General features: G+C 47.4%; 1 protein-coding gene across 1 annotated transcript in view; it reads right to left on the reverse strand.

Annotated features, from left to right (window-relative positions):
* Positions 1-1,459: 1,459 nt before the first annotated feature.
* Positions 1,460-14,989, reverse strand: part of ACSS1 (acyl-CoA synthetase short chain family member 1) — a 38,614-nt gene continuing 25,084 nt past the window's right edge. The window contains exons 9-14 of the mRNA XM_037405097.1: positions 13,074-13,186; positions 12,078-12,204; positions 9,963-10,090; positions 8,460-8,523; positions 7,763-7,881; positions 1,460-5,973 (exon numbers count right to left, since the gene is read on the reverse strand). Coding sequence (XP_037260994.1) covers positions 5,800-5,973; positions 7,763-7,881; positions 8,460-8,523; positions 9,963-10,090; positions 12,078-12,204; positions 13,074-13,186 — 725 coding nt within the window. The 3' untranslated portion in view covers positions 1,460-5,799. The remainder of the gene's footprint in view (positions 5,974-7,762; positions 7,882-8,459; positions 8,524-9,962; positions 10,091-12,077; positions 12,205-13,073; positions 13,187-14,989) is intronic.

Genomic DNA, 14,989 nt, shown 5'->3' on the forward strand with positions numbered 1-14,989 from the left:
GTCACCAACAAAGATGTTGAACAGCACTGCTCCCAGTAGAGACACCTAAGGAACATCACTTATCACCAGTCTCCACCTGGACATTCAGCTGTTGACCACAACTCATCAAGTGCAATCACCCAGCCAATTCCTTATCCACCCAGTCATCTACCTATCAAATTCATGTCTCTCCAGTTTAGAGACAAGGATGTTATGAGGGACAGCATCAAAAGTTTTGCACAAGTCCAGGTAGATGACGTCAGTCACTCTTCCATGGATCCACCAACACTATAACCCCATCATAAATGGCCACCAAATTTGTCAGGCATGATTTGCCCTTAGTGAAGCCCTGTTGGCTGTCACCAATCACCTTATTTTCATGTGCCTTAGCAAGCTTCCAGGAGGATCTGCTCCATGATCTTGCCAGGGTGAGACTGACTGGCTTGTATTTCCCCAGGTCCACCTTATTTCCCTTTTCAAAAATGGGAGTTAAGTTTTCCCTTTTCCAGTCCATGGCAACTTCACCCAGGCTGCCACAGCTTCTCAAATATGATGGACAGTGGCTTAGTCACTTAATCCACCGGTTACCTCAGGACCCACAGATGCATCCCATCAGGTCCCATGGACTTGTGCACCTTCAGATTCCTTAGACTGCCTCAAACCTGATCTCCTACCGTAGGCAGTTCTTCATTCTCCCAGTCACTGCCGTTGCCTTCTGCAACTTGGGCAGTGTGGCTGTAGCATCTGCCCATAAAGACCATAGCGAGAAGTCTTTGAGTACCTCAGCCTTCTCCACATTCAGGTAACCAGGTCTCCTGTTCCCTTCTGGAGAGGGCCCACATTTTCCCTAGTCTTCCTTTTATCACTAATGTACCTGTAGAAGCTTTTCTTGTTGCCCTTGATATCCCTGGCCAGATTTAATTCTATCAGGGCTTTCCTAACCCGATCCCTGGCTGCTTGGACAGTTTCTCTGTATTTTTCAAGCCTACTTGCCCTTGCTTCCACCCCCTGTAGGCTTCCTTTTTGTGTTTTATTTTGTCCAGGAGCTCCTTGTTCATCCACGCAGGCCTCCTGGAATTTTTGCCCAGCTTCATCTTTGTTGGGATGCATCGCTGCTGAGCTTGGAGAAGGCGATCCTTGAATACGAGTGTTGAGCAGTAGGACCTCAGGATTTACACAAGACATGCAGTTTACTGACACTGCAATGCTAGTTCTTCAACTTTTTGTGTTGTTTTGCAGTGGCAGTTTTCTGGCAGCAACTCATTTCCTGTGAGCTACTGCTTAGAGAAAAGCAGTAAAGCAAAACAGCAATTTGGGCCACACGATGATTCATCCTGATCTCAAACCCCTTTTGCTTTCCTTTGGTCTGTGCTGACAGACTAAAATAACCAGGACAGGCAGAAGCAAGTCCAAAGAACTGAAAAAGTCCCAGACGCTTTAGGGGATGGAGGGCAGGCACCCACAATACACAGCTAACCCATCACACAGAGAAAGACACTTCCTTTAATGAAAATAGGAATACAGAGATCACTGAAGAAATTGGTTTTGGTCAAGGACAATAAATGTGTTTAAAGCATGATTACAAGAAAACAAAATGAAATTAAAGGCTTAACATTAGACTGTACAACACACACCTCTACAAAGACAGATCTTCCCTTTCTAAAATTAAGAAAATCATGGTCTGTGTCTCCAGTGGGGGAAAAGGCACCATGGCTGGGTCTCACTGGCAAAACAGAGTAGGGGAAAAAAAGCAAGCACGTGCTCTTTGCAACAAACGGCAATAGGAAAAATTGGATCTCTTTTAACAAAGCTACAAAGGCGATCTGGCAAATAACACACACGTTACTCATGGACACACAAAGGTGTAGAAGAATTCAACAGCTCTGCTTCTCCAAACAAAGCAATTGCCTCCAAGTCTGTCCCATGGCCCCACTCTAAGAATTCCATATATCATTACCGCCTTCACTGATTAGTGAAGATCAGCTCTTCAGCCTGCAGACCTGGGGTCTTTCACAAGCTACCTCCTTCCTAGCATTTCAAGAACTGAGGACATCGGTGCCAGTTCCGCAGGCTAAACTCACCTGAACCACAAGCCTGGGGCAGGTGCTGCATGTGAAACAGAAAGTACTGTCACCACGCACCAGTGCTGATATTCCTGACGTCCAGGAAACAACAAAAATACAAAGCTCATCTCAGGCTTGCACTGCAAATGCAACCACTGTGGTTAGCAGAGATCACGGGGGAAAAGAAGAAAAGGGGACTTCTCTGGCTGAAAAATTCCATGTTTGGCAAAGCCTTCTATGAGTAGCCTACCCAGTGAAGTGCAGTAGTATTCTTTTTTGTAAGAAGTACCACTTCCAAGCTCTGCCTAGCTCTGTTTCTACCAGCCTCAGGGTGCTATTAGATGAACTGAGCATGGGGTGTTAGTTCCAAGAGCTGATGCTGGTATACTCGCAGAAGTGCAGTTTCACTAGGAGAGGCAGGGGCTGAGGCCACCCAGCAGGAGCTGTGTCTACCACAGAACACGCCACATGCTATGAATACCCTGAGGGGTATCAAGTCATCTCTGAGCAGATGGACATCCCAAGGACCACAGCTCAGCTGTGGAAACATGCAAGGAAGAAACAGAGCAGACATCATGATACTGGGTGGCAGGCATGTGGCACCCTGACCTTGCACATGCTGGTGACAATTTTAGCAAAGATGCTTCTAAGGCTTCTGAAGTTCACATTATGAAGCTTGTTTCTAACTACAGTCCGTCCACACCATGGCTGGCATGGCCTTGAATTTATTGGAGTGCTACAGCTACCTGGTCAGTCTGTAACCTCACTGGCAGCTGTGGTCCCTAAACCCAGGGGTTTAGGTTAAACTCAGGCACTGATGATGACAACAGGGATGCAGGTGAGGGTGCATGCCTGTCTCACGCTTTCCCTGAGCAGAGGAATTGTATGACGAACATCTCAATGCACCAGAGCACATGGTTCCTCATATAGCTAGTCTTTGTGAGACAGTTCAGATGAATTAGATCATTGGTCTGTGACCACTGGGTCACACGCTAGCACGGAAATTTCACGTCAATAGGACAAGGAAATGCTATATCCACAGTATAGGAAATGCTTTCTTGGCTAAAAGGAAAGTGTGTAACCTTGTTCAAAACTTTTTTTTTTTTTCTCCACAGTGTATTTCAGACTACATGGAGACAACTTGTTCAAACAAGGGAGTCTACTTTTTTTCTGTCAAAACCATTAACTCCTGGTGGCTTCCGACTTGAAAATCACTTAAGGAAGTTGGGGGTGGGCGGTTGGTTTTGTTTTTTCTGGAGGTTTGGGGTTTTTTTGCAATGACAAGAGGATATATATAGTGGTTGTCTCCTAAAATATTAACATTTCATCAACTCCATGAAACCTTTGGATCTCTGACTTCCCACAAAGTCCACAGGGTGTCTACTCAACTCAAGCAAAAATGGATTGCAGTCAGAAGGATGGGAATTTTAACAAAGCATGGTATTCCCTACTGTATTACCCAGTCCCTAGAGAGATACAAAATAAAAAATAAATTTAAGAAAAAGCAAATGCAGCTAGTGTACTCAGAAGAACTCTGGGTTCTAAGACACAGGCCTGTCTTTAAGAACACATCGTACTGTGAGCAGCCTTCTTCCCCATTTGGTACCAGCATCTCTGCTGGCCAAAAAACTCACTATTCTCCCAGCCCTACAGGGCAGCCTAGCCATTTCCTTCCTGCCACCAGTTAGGTGCACAGGTTGTCTTTCCAATACATGGTCCCACTGGAAAAGGCAGTGCTGCTCCTGTTAAATTCAGCAATAACTCACCCCTGGAAAACTAGGGTAAAAATTGGCAATTCTGCCAATTACTCAGGGGTTTGGCATGCCAAAACCCAGAGTTCCATGAAAATAAGTAGATTGTCATCTGAGAAAGACAGAGGCAGGACTGCAAGATGTGATGGCGTGACCCCAGCCACAGCACTGGAACGGTGGCTAGCAGTCACTTGACTTTGGCAGGTTAAGATGGAGGAGCTCTGCCTGAGCCCTTGTGGCACACACTCCCAGGATCAGCACAGTGCACGCTACACTGGCACATACCTTGAGCTTCTGCACCCAGGGAGAGGGGAGGAGTCCCTCCACCATGCCTTCCTGGCATGCTCGTTGGCCCCTCCAACCACTCTGAACCCCTCAGCCAGCTTAAACCAAATTTTGCAGTGGCAGAAGGCTCAAAGGCATTCGGCACCTACAGGCTTTTTCATGACCTTCAGTGGTATAGTGGAGGACAGGAGACCTACCAGCAAGTTCTTCCTAACAGCCCAAATATAAGGAGTGCTTCAGTCAAAACGTATTCGTGATGAGTCCAGAGATAAAATACTGAATATATTAGTTGCAGTTTTGAAAGCATATGAAAGACAAAGGCTATTGTTCCCTGCTATTCTGAGGCTGCTGGTCTGGAATGCTGCTATCACTTTCCAGACAGCATCCAAAAGGTACTTCCTTCTTCTTGGTGAATTTACACAATTTTCGGGTACCCACCTGGCACTTAATTCTTTGGAAGATCAGCACAGCAGCGTGTGGAGGGGGCAGATGTGGGAGGGCCCCACTTGAAATGACAAACATTAAGTCATAACTTCTGACACAAGAACCAACCTACCTCCAAACTGGGTGCCTGTCTTTGCTGAAGCAAACAAGATTACAGGTCATTTGGGAGTGGGCTAAACCAACCATTCCTTGGTCAGAAATCACACAGCCCGGGAAGTCACAGTGAGTCCTCCAGCATGTGTCTCAGCTTCAAACCTCTGCTGAGCACTTCAGGATTTTGTTTCCCAACGCTTCTCTGACAGACAGCAAGCAAACATCATCCTTTTTCACAGAGACTTCAAGAACAAAGGCACCTACACAAATCGCCAACTGGCAGCAGAGATTTACCAGCTGCAGACCCCCACTCCTGACAGGCAGAAGTGAACCACAATGGACAACACTGATTCAGTTGTCATCACCCATGAGGAAGAGGACAGCTACTTTAAAAGCCCAGTTAGTCATCTCAGTTTCTGAAGGCACAATAAAAACATATGGGACCAGACTCCTCCTACGCAACCAGCAATGCACTGAGGACACGTAGGAGGTCCAGCAGTAGGCTCTGTGGCTCAGTTTTGCAGCTGGAAGTGCTAGTGCTGGGTTGCCTAGGTGGGACATGAAGGGACACAGGCTTATCATCTCTGCCAAGTCCCAGGAGTTATAGGGGTAGGAACAAATCTTTATGAGGAAAGCTGAAGGAGGTATTAGAACAACGCAAGAATTATCAGACTAGGCATGTCCTTCTCATTTCCCTAATAACACAGGTGGAACATCTAATAGAATACCCAGTATTGCTGAGAAGGCACCACAGCTGCCGTGAAATACAGCTACTTGAACTCAGATATCCAAGCTAAAGGCAAAACTGAAGAAGTGTATTCCAGGGCTTCTTTTAAAACAGCAAAAGTGTTGTATAAAAACATTTCCCCGTACAATAACAATAAAATCAGAAACATTAACATCCGCATCTTGCTTCAGCTAGTATTAAATGTCATCATAGCTAACATAAACCACCAACAGCTGCTCTACAACAGCCCTAAAAGCAATGAAAGGGAGCCCACTGACTGTGCCAAACTGCAGATTGCTCCTAGCTCTATGCATCTCAAAATATGTTGCGGAGTGTAAAATCTTGTTCCCCTAGAAGGGAACCAAGTTTTTAAAAAAACACCAAGAGAACTATGTCATTTGCCTGGTTATTTGAGACCTTCCATGTTACCAGAGGACAGAGATTCCAGAGCAGCTGGTTATGAGGAACTCTTCTCCTTGTATTTCTGGTAAGCATCCAATATCTCTTTGACAACACTTGGATCATCAAGTGTGGTAACATCTCCCATGTTGCTTGATTGTTCAGTGACTACTTTCCTCAGCAGCCTTCTCATGATCTTCCCTGATCGGGTTTTAGGAAGACGTTTCACCACCTGCAGAGAAGGGAAAAACACACCTGTATTAGAACCTGCGTCCTGCTGGGAACTACAAGGACACTTGGCTGAACTGCCCTAAGCCTGGCACACTAGCTCAGGGCCACAGCTCACTTCAGGCTCCTGGAAAATACTAGGCCGTTCAGCACACTAGTTTATGTTCAAGAAAATTAGTGTCACTAGCATCGATCCCTTGCGCTATAGATTTTATTCTTCCTTAAGTGGACTCTGTTCCCCATTTACTCATTGCTGTGTATCCCCAGGCTGGGTGCTGCAGGACATACAGCTCTTTGGCACATCAGGTCCTGAATAAGCTGTTAACTATTGAACTAGAAAGCTAGTTACACTTGACAACTCAGGCACTGATGATGACACTGATCTCAACACATTACCAGAACAGACAGACATATTCCCCTTTACAGGGCAGGAATATCAAGCACACAGTACTGCACGCCAGCTACAGGGTCTCCTGCTCAAGGAGTAACTCCTGTCTCCTGATGTTTCTCTCTGCCCAATTATATCTGTCAGCCTAAATGCCTGCCTTCATAACCAGAAGCATGTTAAATGCCTTGGCTACACTTCTTGCAAAGGACTTAGCAGCAGATTCAAAGGCTTTAGTATAAACTTCAGCCTGGGGTTTCTAAAGTTCTCAGGCACCAGAGATGCTAGCAGGTCTCACATTTTGCTACATGATCAGGCCAGTAGACTACAAAACTCCAAAGCATTAACTAACATGCAAGGAAAGAGTTGTAGGGCTTCTCTCAGGACTACCCCCAAACACAGGGAAACAGGTGTTTCCTTGCAAACCTGAAAGTCCAATCCACTGAGGATGTGCTGGGCCGTTCCAAGTTGACCAAGCCACCCTTGCCTACTCTTGTTGCATTCTCTAACTTGTGGCTTGGTGTCCACCTTCCAAGCATGTGGCTAAAGCAGAGCCACTCAAAGAAGTGGTGTGGTCACTGCCTCCAAGCAGAGCATGGAAGGGATGGAGGCAGGCCTTGGGGAGCAGCTAATGGGCAGCTTTGTGCATTCTCCCCAGGCACACAAAGGCAACTAGCTGTTGGAAGGTGAGGCTTGAAACAGAGCCTGGAGTTCATCAGTGCTTCCAGGGTTAGGCTGGACAGCTGCCAGTTGCACAACAGATGCAGCCAGTGCTTTGAGATCCAGGGTAGATGCTAATTATCAACACAAAGTAGTTGGGCAATGGAAAGTATAATTCTGCCTCTCAGCGACACTGCAGGTCGTGACGTTTCTCTACAGTTTGGTGGGGTTTTATCCAATCCACTGCACAGCGCTGCATGGCTTCAGCAAGGGGTTAGCTGAGGGCAAGAGCCATACAGAGCAGTAATGCTGCTGCACAGTAAACAGGGACATCAAGCGCATCTTGAGGCACAGGGTGGGCCTGGGGTTCCCCTCCTTACCAAGCTCTTACCAAGCACGGTGCTCTCAACACTTTCTGTGCATCCCATTTAAAGGGTTGCTCAGCGCTTGGCCCAAATGGAGCAGCCTTGGGGTAACATTAAAACACACCAAGAGCCCCACCGAGAAGGCTGCTCTGCAGGCTGGAGCAGCTGTAATACCCCAGCTGCCCCCTGGGTCACTGCTGATGCTCAAGCATGGAGAAGGAGCACACACAGACCACAGCACCTGCCCTCCCCTACCTAGGGATTCCTCCAGCTGGTTCTGTTTTCCTGCCAGACAGGGACAACAGCAGCACTGTGGGCACGAAGGTGAGGCTTGCTTGTGTGACCATTCCTGCTCCTGGTACCAGTTACAGTCTCCCACTTACCAGAATGTGGTCAGGCACAGCATATTTTGCTATCTTGGAAGCCACTATGGTTTTGAGCTCTTCTTTGACACGTTCTATATGAGCTGTCTGCTCCTTCAGCACTATGAAAGCAAAGGCACCTGGAAGACAAAGGAGCAGAAGCCACACACCTCATATTAGATCCTGGTTGGCAAGACCAGGGATGCTCATTCAACTGCCAAGGCAGGTTTCAAATCATTCCTGTGTGCAACCTAGTGACTGCCAAGAAAACCAGACTGCCAAGAAACTCCCAAAAGGGAATCAGACTCCAGCCCTCAAATGATGGCCCAGCCTTGTCTTGGCATCTATGGACCAGGCTGATCTCAGTAACAATGGCAACTCAACATAAATCACCAGTGCCACTGGGATGAAAACCTGGCCAGCACAACTCAGCTATTCCCATTCTGGTCAAAGGACATATCCGAGCATGATCCTTTTTAAGGAAGCTCTACTACACATACAAACATTATGTATGAAAATAGTTTAGGGAATAAAACCTGCACCCAGCTTCGGAACGTGCAGTTATTTCCACGGCTGTCTTTGCCTCTTGGGGCTGCAACACCAGCCAGCCTAAGGATAACTGCCCTCCTATGGCCCTAGGCACCTCCTAACACGCAGTCCAGGCTAGAAACGAAGGAAAGTACCTAGGTGTCACCTGAGGGCATCGATTTTCACATACCTTCTCCTTTGATCTTGTGTGGATACCCAATCACAGCTGTCTCGGGGACCTCAGGGTGATCAGCCTTCACAAAAAGTGAAAGAAAAACATGAAGAGCGTAACAATTGCTTCAAGCCCTACAGAGTTTGCACCAGTTGCTCTAGGAAAAAACCACTTTGCCATTATCTCAGGCTCCCCTTGGCAGATCCTGCTGAAAGCGCAATGGGAAAGGTGCGTGCTGCCTTCCTGCTGCATGGTCAGCTGGTGGCCACAGCCACACCTCTGGGAGTAGCATTTATGGGCTGGACCGCCCCTGCTTTAAACACACAAAGTAGTATTCTCACGTTCCCCGCTAATCCCACTGCACACCGAGCTGAATTTGTCCCAGCTGGAAACCTGCTTCCTCTTTATTTGTCTGTGCTCTGTGTGTGCATGACCACTGTCCCAGGTGGTGACGGTCCGTGGCCAAATCACAAGCAAAAATCAGGCTTCTTCATCTTCCCAGAAGGGGGGAAGGGTTGTTTTGCCAAATGCGTATTTTTATTATTATGTTACACAACAGTGATTTATTCTGTCACACTTCAGAGTTTAATTTAACATCCTTCTGCAGTAAGACAACAATTTGGCCATGCACACCGGAAGAAATCGCATATCTGAATCCCACAACAAAGACTGGATTATGCTATCTTAAATTATATTAAAATATGAAAGAAAACGTCACAGAGCAATTAAAGCAGATAAATATATGCATATACATATACACGAGTGGGAGAGGAACCAGATCCTGTGCCTATGATCAGAAACCCACCCAAACAAAAAAATTACAGAGGAGAAAGTAGGATCCTGTGTGCAATGTGAACACAGCTCAGGTTTATCAAGTATTATATTTAAGTGCCATTTGCAGGCAAGGCACATAATATAGAAATAAATATTCATGTCAAGCTTTGAAAATAAATGCCCTGAGGACTTTTTGTTTTCAATTCCCTGAGCTATAATATTATTTTCTCTCAAAATGACAGGCTAGCTTTGCAGCTGAGATGAATCAAGGTTGCTTCACATTCACCGCTACCAAATTCTCAGGCATACTCAGCTAGTTCAGATGAGCAAGTAGCACAGATTTGCGAAGGAGAGGTTAGGTGTTAGCAGAGGGGAAGGAACAAACAGGAGAAAGAATCCCTTATGGAGATTCCATAGCATCCTCCACCAGCACAGCACTAGAACTCCACTAGCATCCAAAATGCCAACTGCAACGGTACAACATCACTGAAACAGCTCTGACAGCTCAACTGCAGAGAGTGCCCACGCTGTGACTCCTCTCTCACTTGCCTCCTTTTCTCCTTAATAGGGGAGCTGTTTCCTTTTGCACTTTTGCTATTCATTATGCATCAAGCCATGTGTATGCAGGGGCAGGGGCTTGCAGGCAAGAGACTCCCTGCTTGTTTAAATTTATAAAGCTTCTTTGAAAGGGCCACCCTGCCCCACAGATATGCCCTGTCCAGGTTCCTCTACCTGCTTGGAACTTACCATTGCATCTTCTATCTCTGCTGTCCCAAGCCTGTGTCCACTGATGTTGATGACATCATCCATGCGCCCCGTTATCTGGTAATAGCCTTTCTTGGTCCTGTAAGCACCATCCCCTGTGAAGTAGTAACCTGCACCAAAGACACGTGGGTGGTCAGTAGCGGGAAGTGCGCCAGCCTGTTGCTTTGGGCTGCGATGCAGAACAGGCGATGCTCTAGAATGGCGAGTAGGGCAGGGTGGATCAGGCAGCTTGCAGGGCCTCCTAAGCCTGCAGCTGCATGACCTGCCAACCACCATGTCTCACTCCCCTCTGCCACCCCAGCCTTCCTCTGCTCTGCCTGGGCTGTGCCGGCTCCCAGTAAGCACCAGAGCTGCATCAAGACAGCGCAGCCCACAGCTCTGCCAAGAAAGGCAAAACCACTGCAGGCCACTAGCAGCAGCCAGTGGCTGATGCCCCTGTAGTGAAACCAAGTCCAGCAACACGACACAGCGATGCTTTGTTGGATTCACAAAACCAAGGGGAGCCCTCCGACCCCCTTAGGCTTTGCACACCCCCAGCTGCACAGCAGCGGTGCATACAGCACCGAGATAAAACCCCTTCAAATGCCTTTTGGCATCGTGCCATAGGCTACTTGGTCAGACTCAGGTCTGCTGCTAGCTGCACCTCAGCACTCGTAGAAAACACGCTGTTCAGCTGAAAGGCAGCAGCTCCATTACATTCTGTGCATGGGAACACTGCCAATTTTTTTTAATCACTTACACTGGGACAGATGAAAAGCCATCTTCCCTCCTGGCTAACGAAGATTCAGATCCCAGACAAAAGTTCCCCTCCAGCATACGAGCATGGTAGGCATGCTGCCATCAGATTAGCTGAATGCCCCCCCACCCCTGATAAGCTCAGTGTTTGGAGGGTCTAAAACATTTGATAGAAACTGAAGACAACCCAGTGGTTCCAGGAAACTCCAGTGTCACTCAGCACATCTGGTGACAGAGATTGTGTTGGCTTTTCATCAAAGCTATGTCCACATCTGAATTGTTCCTGTGGTGGTTCTGAGCAGCGCCAGACAGCTAGTGCTGTGAAATCTGAAGGTGGTTCTTGCCAGAACTTTCAGTCATGGCTCCTGCCTTTCCAAATCAACCAAACAACTATCAACTAAATATCAACAAGATTTCAGATGTGAACATGTAGTCAGTAACAAGGGACCATGTGATCATTCAGTTTCTTCTACCACTTTCCCATTCTTGCTTTCCAACACATTTTGTACAATTTGCAGGACTGTGTCTCTAATTATTGTCTACCTTGTAGCTTTCAAATCCTTTTCAGTTGCTCCTGAGTGAAGACATTGGTCTTGTCCAATCTCCTACAAAAAAAATAATGTTTCCCTGCCACTTCTAATTACTTGCCAGATACAGCTTGACCACGTTATACAAAGGAAGGATGTAACACAGCCTGTGAACCATCAGCGATGCGGACAGTACTTTCATCGAATCACAGAATCATTTAGGTTGGAAAAGACCTTTAACATCATCAAGTCCCACTGTTAATCCGGGACTGCCAAGTCCACCACTAAACCACGCCTCTCCGTACCACATCTACACTTTGTTTTGAACTCTTCCAGGGATGGTGATCCACCACCTCCCTCTGGCCGTGAGGGGCCCAAAGCTGAACCCAGGATCCGAGGTGCAGCCTCACCGGTGCCCAGCACAGGGGGACGGTCACTGCCCCGGTCCTGCTGGCCACACTGTTTCTGATAGCAGACCAGTTGTTGGCCTTTTCAGCCACTCGGCCACGCTGCTGGCTTATGTTCAGCCAGCTGAACATGACGTGTTCCCATCCAGTATACCTGTTTCCAAGTGAGACATAAACGGCACCAAAGAAAAGGTAGTTGGACCTTTAAAATTTGGGCATTACGATTTTTTAAAAAATACATCCCCTTTTGCCAGCTAGAAAGCGCAACACTATCTCAGACCATTAGTGCATGCTTGTGACACGCGTGACACACAACCCCAAGCAACCAGGGTCTGGCTGGTACAGAAATATCACAAAGTGCTGCTGCTGAAAATATTCAGTGTGCTTATACTGCAGTGCAAACTGCCTTCCCTTGGCACTTTCCTTACCTGGGTAGGCTTTGAAATAGGCATCAACAAATCGCTGGTGATCTCCATAGATTGTTCTTGCCATGCCTGGCCATGGCTGGGCAATGCAGAGTGCACCGGACACATCATTGCCCTCTATAACCTTTCCCTGCAGGTTCAAGCACAGGAAGGAGGTTCAGGTGAACAAAAAAGGAATAGTAGTGGCTTTTCTGTCACTGATGTGGCCAGAGTCACCTTGTTGCCTACTGCAGACCGTCAGTGGAGGACCACAGGCACAGAAGACAAATCCACTGTGGAGCTGCTATGTACTGTTTCATGCCTTCCTCGCCTCTTGAGGCCAGCAGCACAGCAGATAAAAGAAAAGTGAGTCCTGTGATCCTCTGGAGGGTGATACCAGCAAAGGTGTGAACAGCCAAAGGATGCCTGGGATGACGATAGCAGGGACCCCTGCCTTCCACTTTCACTTTTGTTAACTGCCACATTCCTTTACCAAACCATATATGGAGGCGATTACATGCTTTGCTGTTTAACAGAGCACTGTAGCACAGATGGGGACCGCTCCGCAGAGCTTCACAGACCAGCACCAGTTTCTCGCAGACATGCCTTGCACTTCTCTTGGAAAACCCCACCGGTCCCATTGGCTGCTCCAGTCTGGCCATGTCACTGGATGCTGTGTGCACTGCTCCAACGGTTCAGCTCCCTGGTTCCCAGGAGCTGTGACTTCTGACTTCTCTCACAAATAGAGGTGGCAGCTCTTAAGCAGAAGCAGTAAGACCATAAAAGCAGTGCTGAAAACGCAAGCACTCTGCTAGAGATTTGCAGCCAGCTTGCAATGCCCAGCTGGCAACCTGTATGGACATTTGAGATACGCTCAATATATAAATTGCTCATCTATTCTACCATTTTAATGGAGGAACAAACATCCTTTCAAATCCTGTTCCTCTGCCATCAGAAAGATAATAAGGCAGAAACACACACTGGCTTCCCTTTTGGGCACCCAGCACAGCCTCAACTCACATTCGCGTCCATCAGCACGGGCACAATCCCAAAGAAAGGTCTCATAGCCATGGCGGGAACGATCTCAGCTTTCTCCTCTGAAGGCCGTGGGGCAATGCAGATGCCACCAGTTTCTGGAAGAATAATGAAAAACAAATATGTGGGGGCCATCCGATGCTGGATGAAAGCAAATGCCAGCTCATTTAGAGAATAGAATATTGAAGCCACGTTGCAAGAAAAAGCCACTGGGAAGGAATGATGCCACACCAGTAGCACAGCCAGCTGAAAGCAGCACAAACCTGATAAACCAAGAGCTCTTTGTGAATACAAGAAAGGCTTAAACACAGAAAAACATCTGGCAAGCCAGGATGACACCACCAAGGCCTGTTCTGTCTACAGAGGACATTGCAGCAGGTAGAGAGCAGAGAGCTGCAGGCAGGTCCCCCCTTGGTGAGCTTGGATCAAGAGCTACTCCTACTCCCTGTTTGCACAATGCTGCATTCAGTGCTGGCTGCAAAAATCACTGCCCCCTGTGTACAGCAGTGACAGACCAGAGTGTGGTCAGCAGCTGCCTCAGGGGAAAAGCAGCTCACCGCACCCCAGAGCATCAGGGTCGCTGACGTCCAACTTAGCCCTCCAAAGGCTCAGAGGAGAGCAGTACAGGGCTCTACAGCCACTGGCTTTGCAGCACGTGGTCCACGGACCCTGCAGCAGCAGCCACAACACGTGCAGTCGACAGCCTTCCCACTCCTGTCTGTGACAAATCCATCCGGCACAAGGAAGACCCACGGATTCAGCCCCATACTCTGCTCCCTACACCAAGTCAGCTCACAGACAAACCCATTTCTCCAGCCACTCACCAGCAATGAACACGGGCACCTCAGCGCGTGCCTGCGCCCTTGCAGGTGCTGCCCCCCGCAACAGGGCTACCTGCTGGCGGGCGGCACTCACTAGCCCCATTCCTACCCCAGAAGTGATTTTATAGGGAGAGTATAAGCACGTCAGGGGATTTATCTCCCGGTGCTGTTCTCACAGCTGTCTAAGGGTAGCATGAAAAGCAGTTCAGGAGTCTGAATTACTATTATTACAGAGTATGAGATTAATGCAACCCTTACAGGTAGGTTGAGCTTATTTTCTATTCAAAAGTGAACCCTTTAATCATCGTTTATCATTCCTGCTGGGATGAACACTAAATCAGATTCCAACTGTAATCAGATCTTTTCTATTCTAAAACTAATTCAGAAACACGAGAGAGAAACAAAACCAAAGGAGCATTAGGCTTTAAAAATACAGCTCCATAAATAAAGGTATGTTCTGCCACTTGGAGAGTGCATTCCTCTACTAGCTTTGCTGAGGTTGTGAAAACTGAAACCAGTGGTTGAAATTGCTGAATTTGACCCTGAATTTGCATCCAGCTGCCCTGACATAGCGATGAGGAAGGCTCTGCTTGAGGAAGCCTAAGCTTCAGACCTGCAGAAAATAATTTCATATGTGGCTTACACATAAAATTATTTCACATTTCATTGATAGGCATGCACCCACTTCACATGGTTCTGTTCATTTTGAAAGGATCACCTTGAATTTTTCAGAAAAAGAAAAAAGCACCCCAAACACCTGCTGTTCTGTTTGCACAGACAGAATCTGCATCAGAGCAGGGAACCTGATCAAACTGAGGGTTGCTCTTCCTCAGCCAGTACTCATTCCAAATACAGCGCTGCAAGCCATGTTTCAGCATGGGTTCTGCCACATGCTACACATCCTGCAGCCAGCTGCACATCAGGCTGTAAAGTCACAATGCAAAGGGACCTGCATGGTGGCAAGCATGCTTTAACAATTATTTGTATGGTAAAGACCTATTTTAAACTGGTTTAAAAGTACCAATTTTAGCCACTGACAGATGACAGCTAGGAAGGCTTCTAGGCTCCACCCTGCCCTGG

Source organism: Falco rusticolus, chromosome 12 (genome assembly GCF_015220075.1).
Source record: "Falco rusticolus isolate bFalRus1 chromosome 12, bFalRus1.pri, whole genome shotgun sequence".
Lineage (NCBI taxonomy): Eukaryota > Metazoa > Chordata > Aves > Falconiformes > Falconidae > Falco > Falco rusticolus.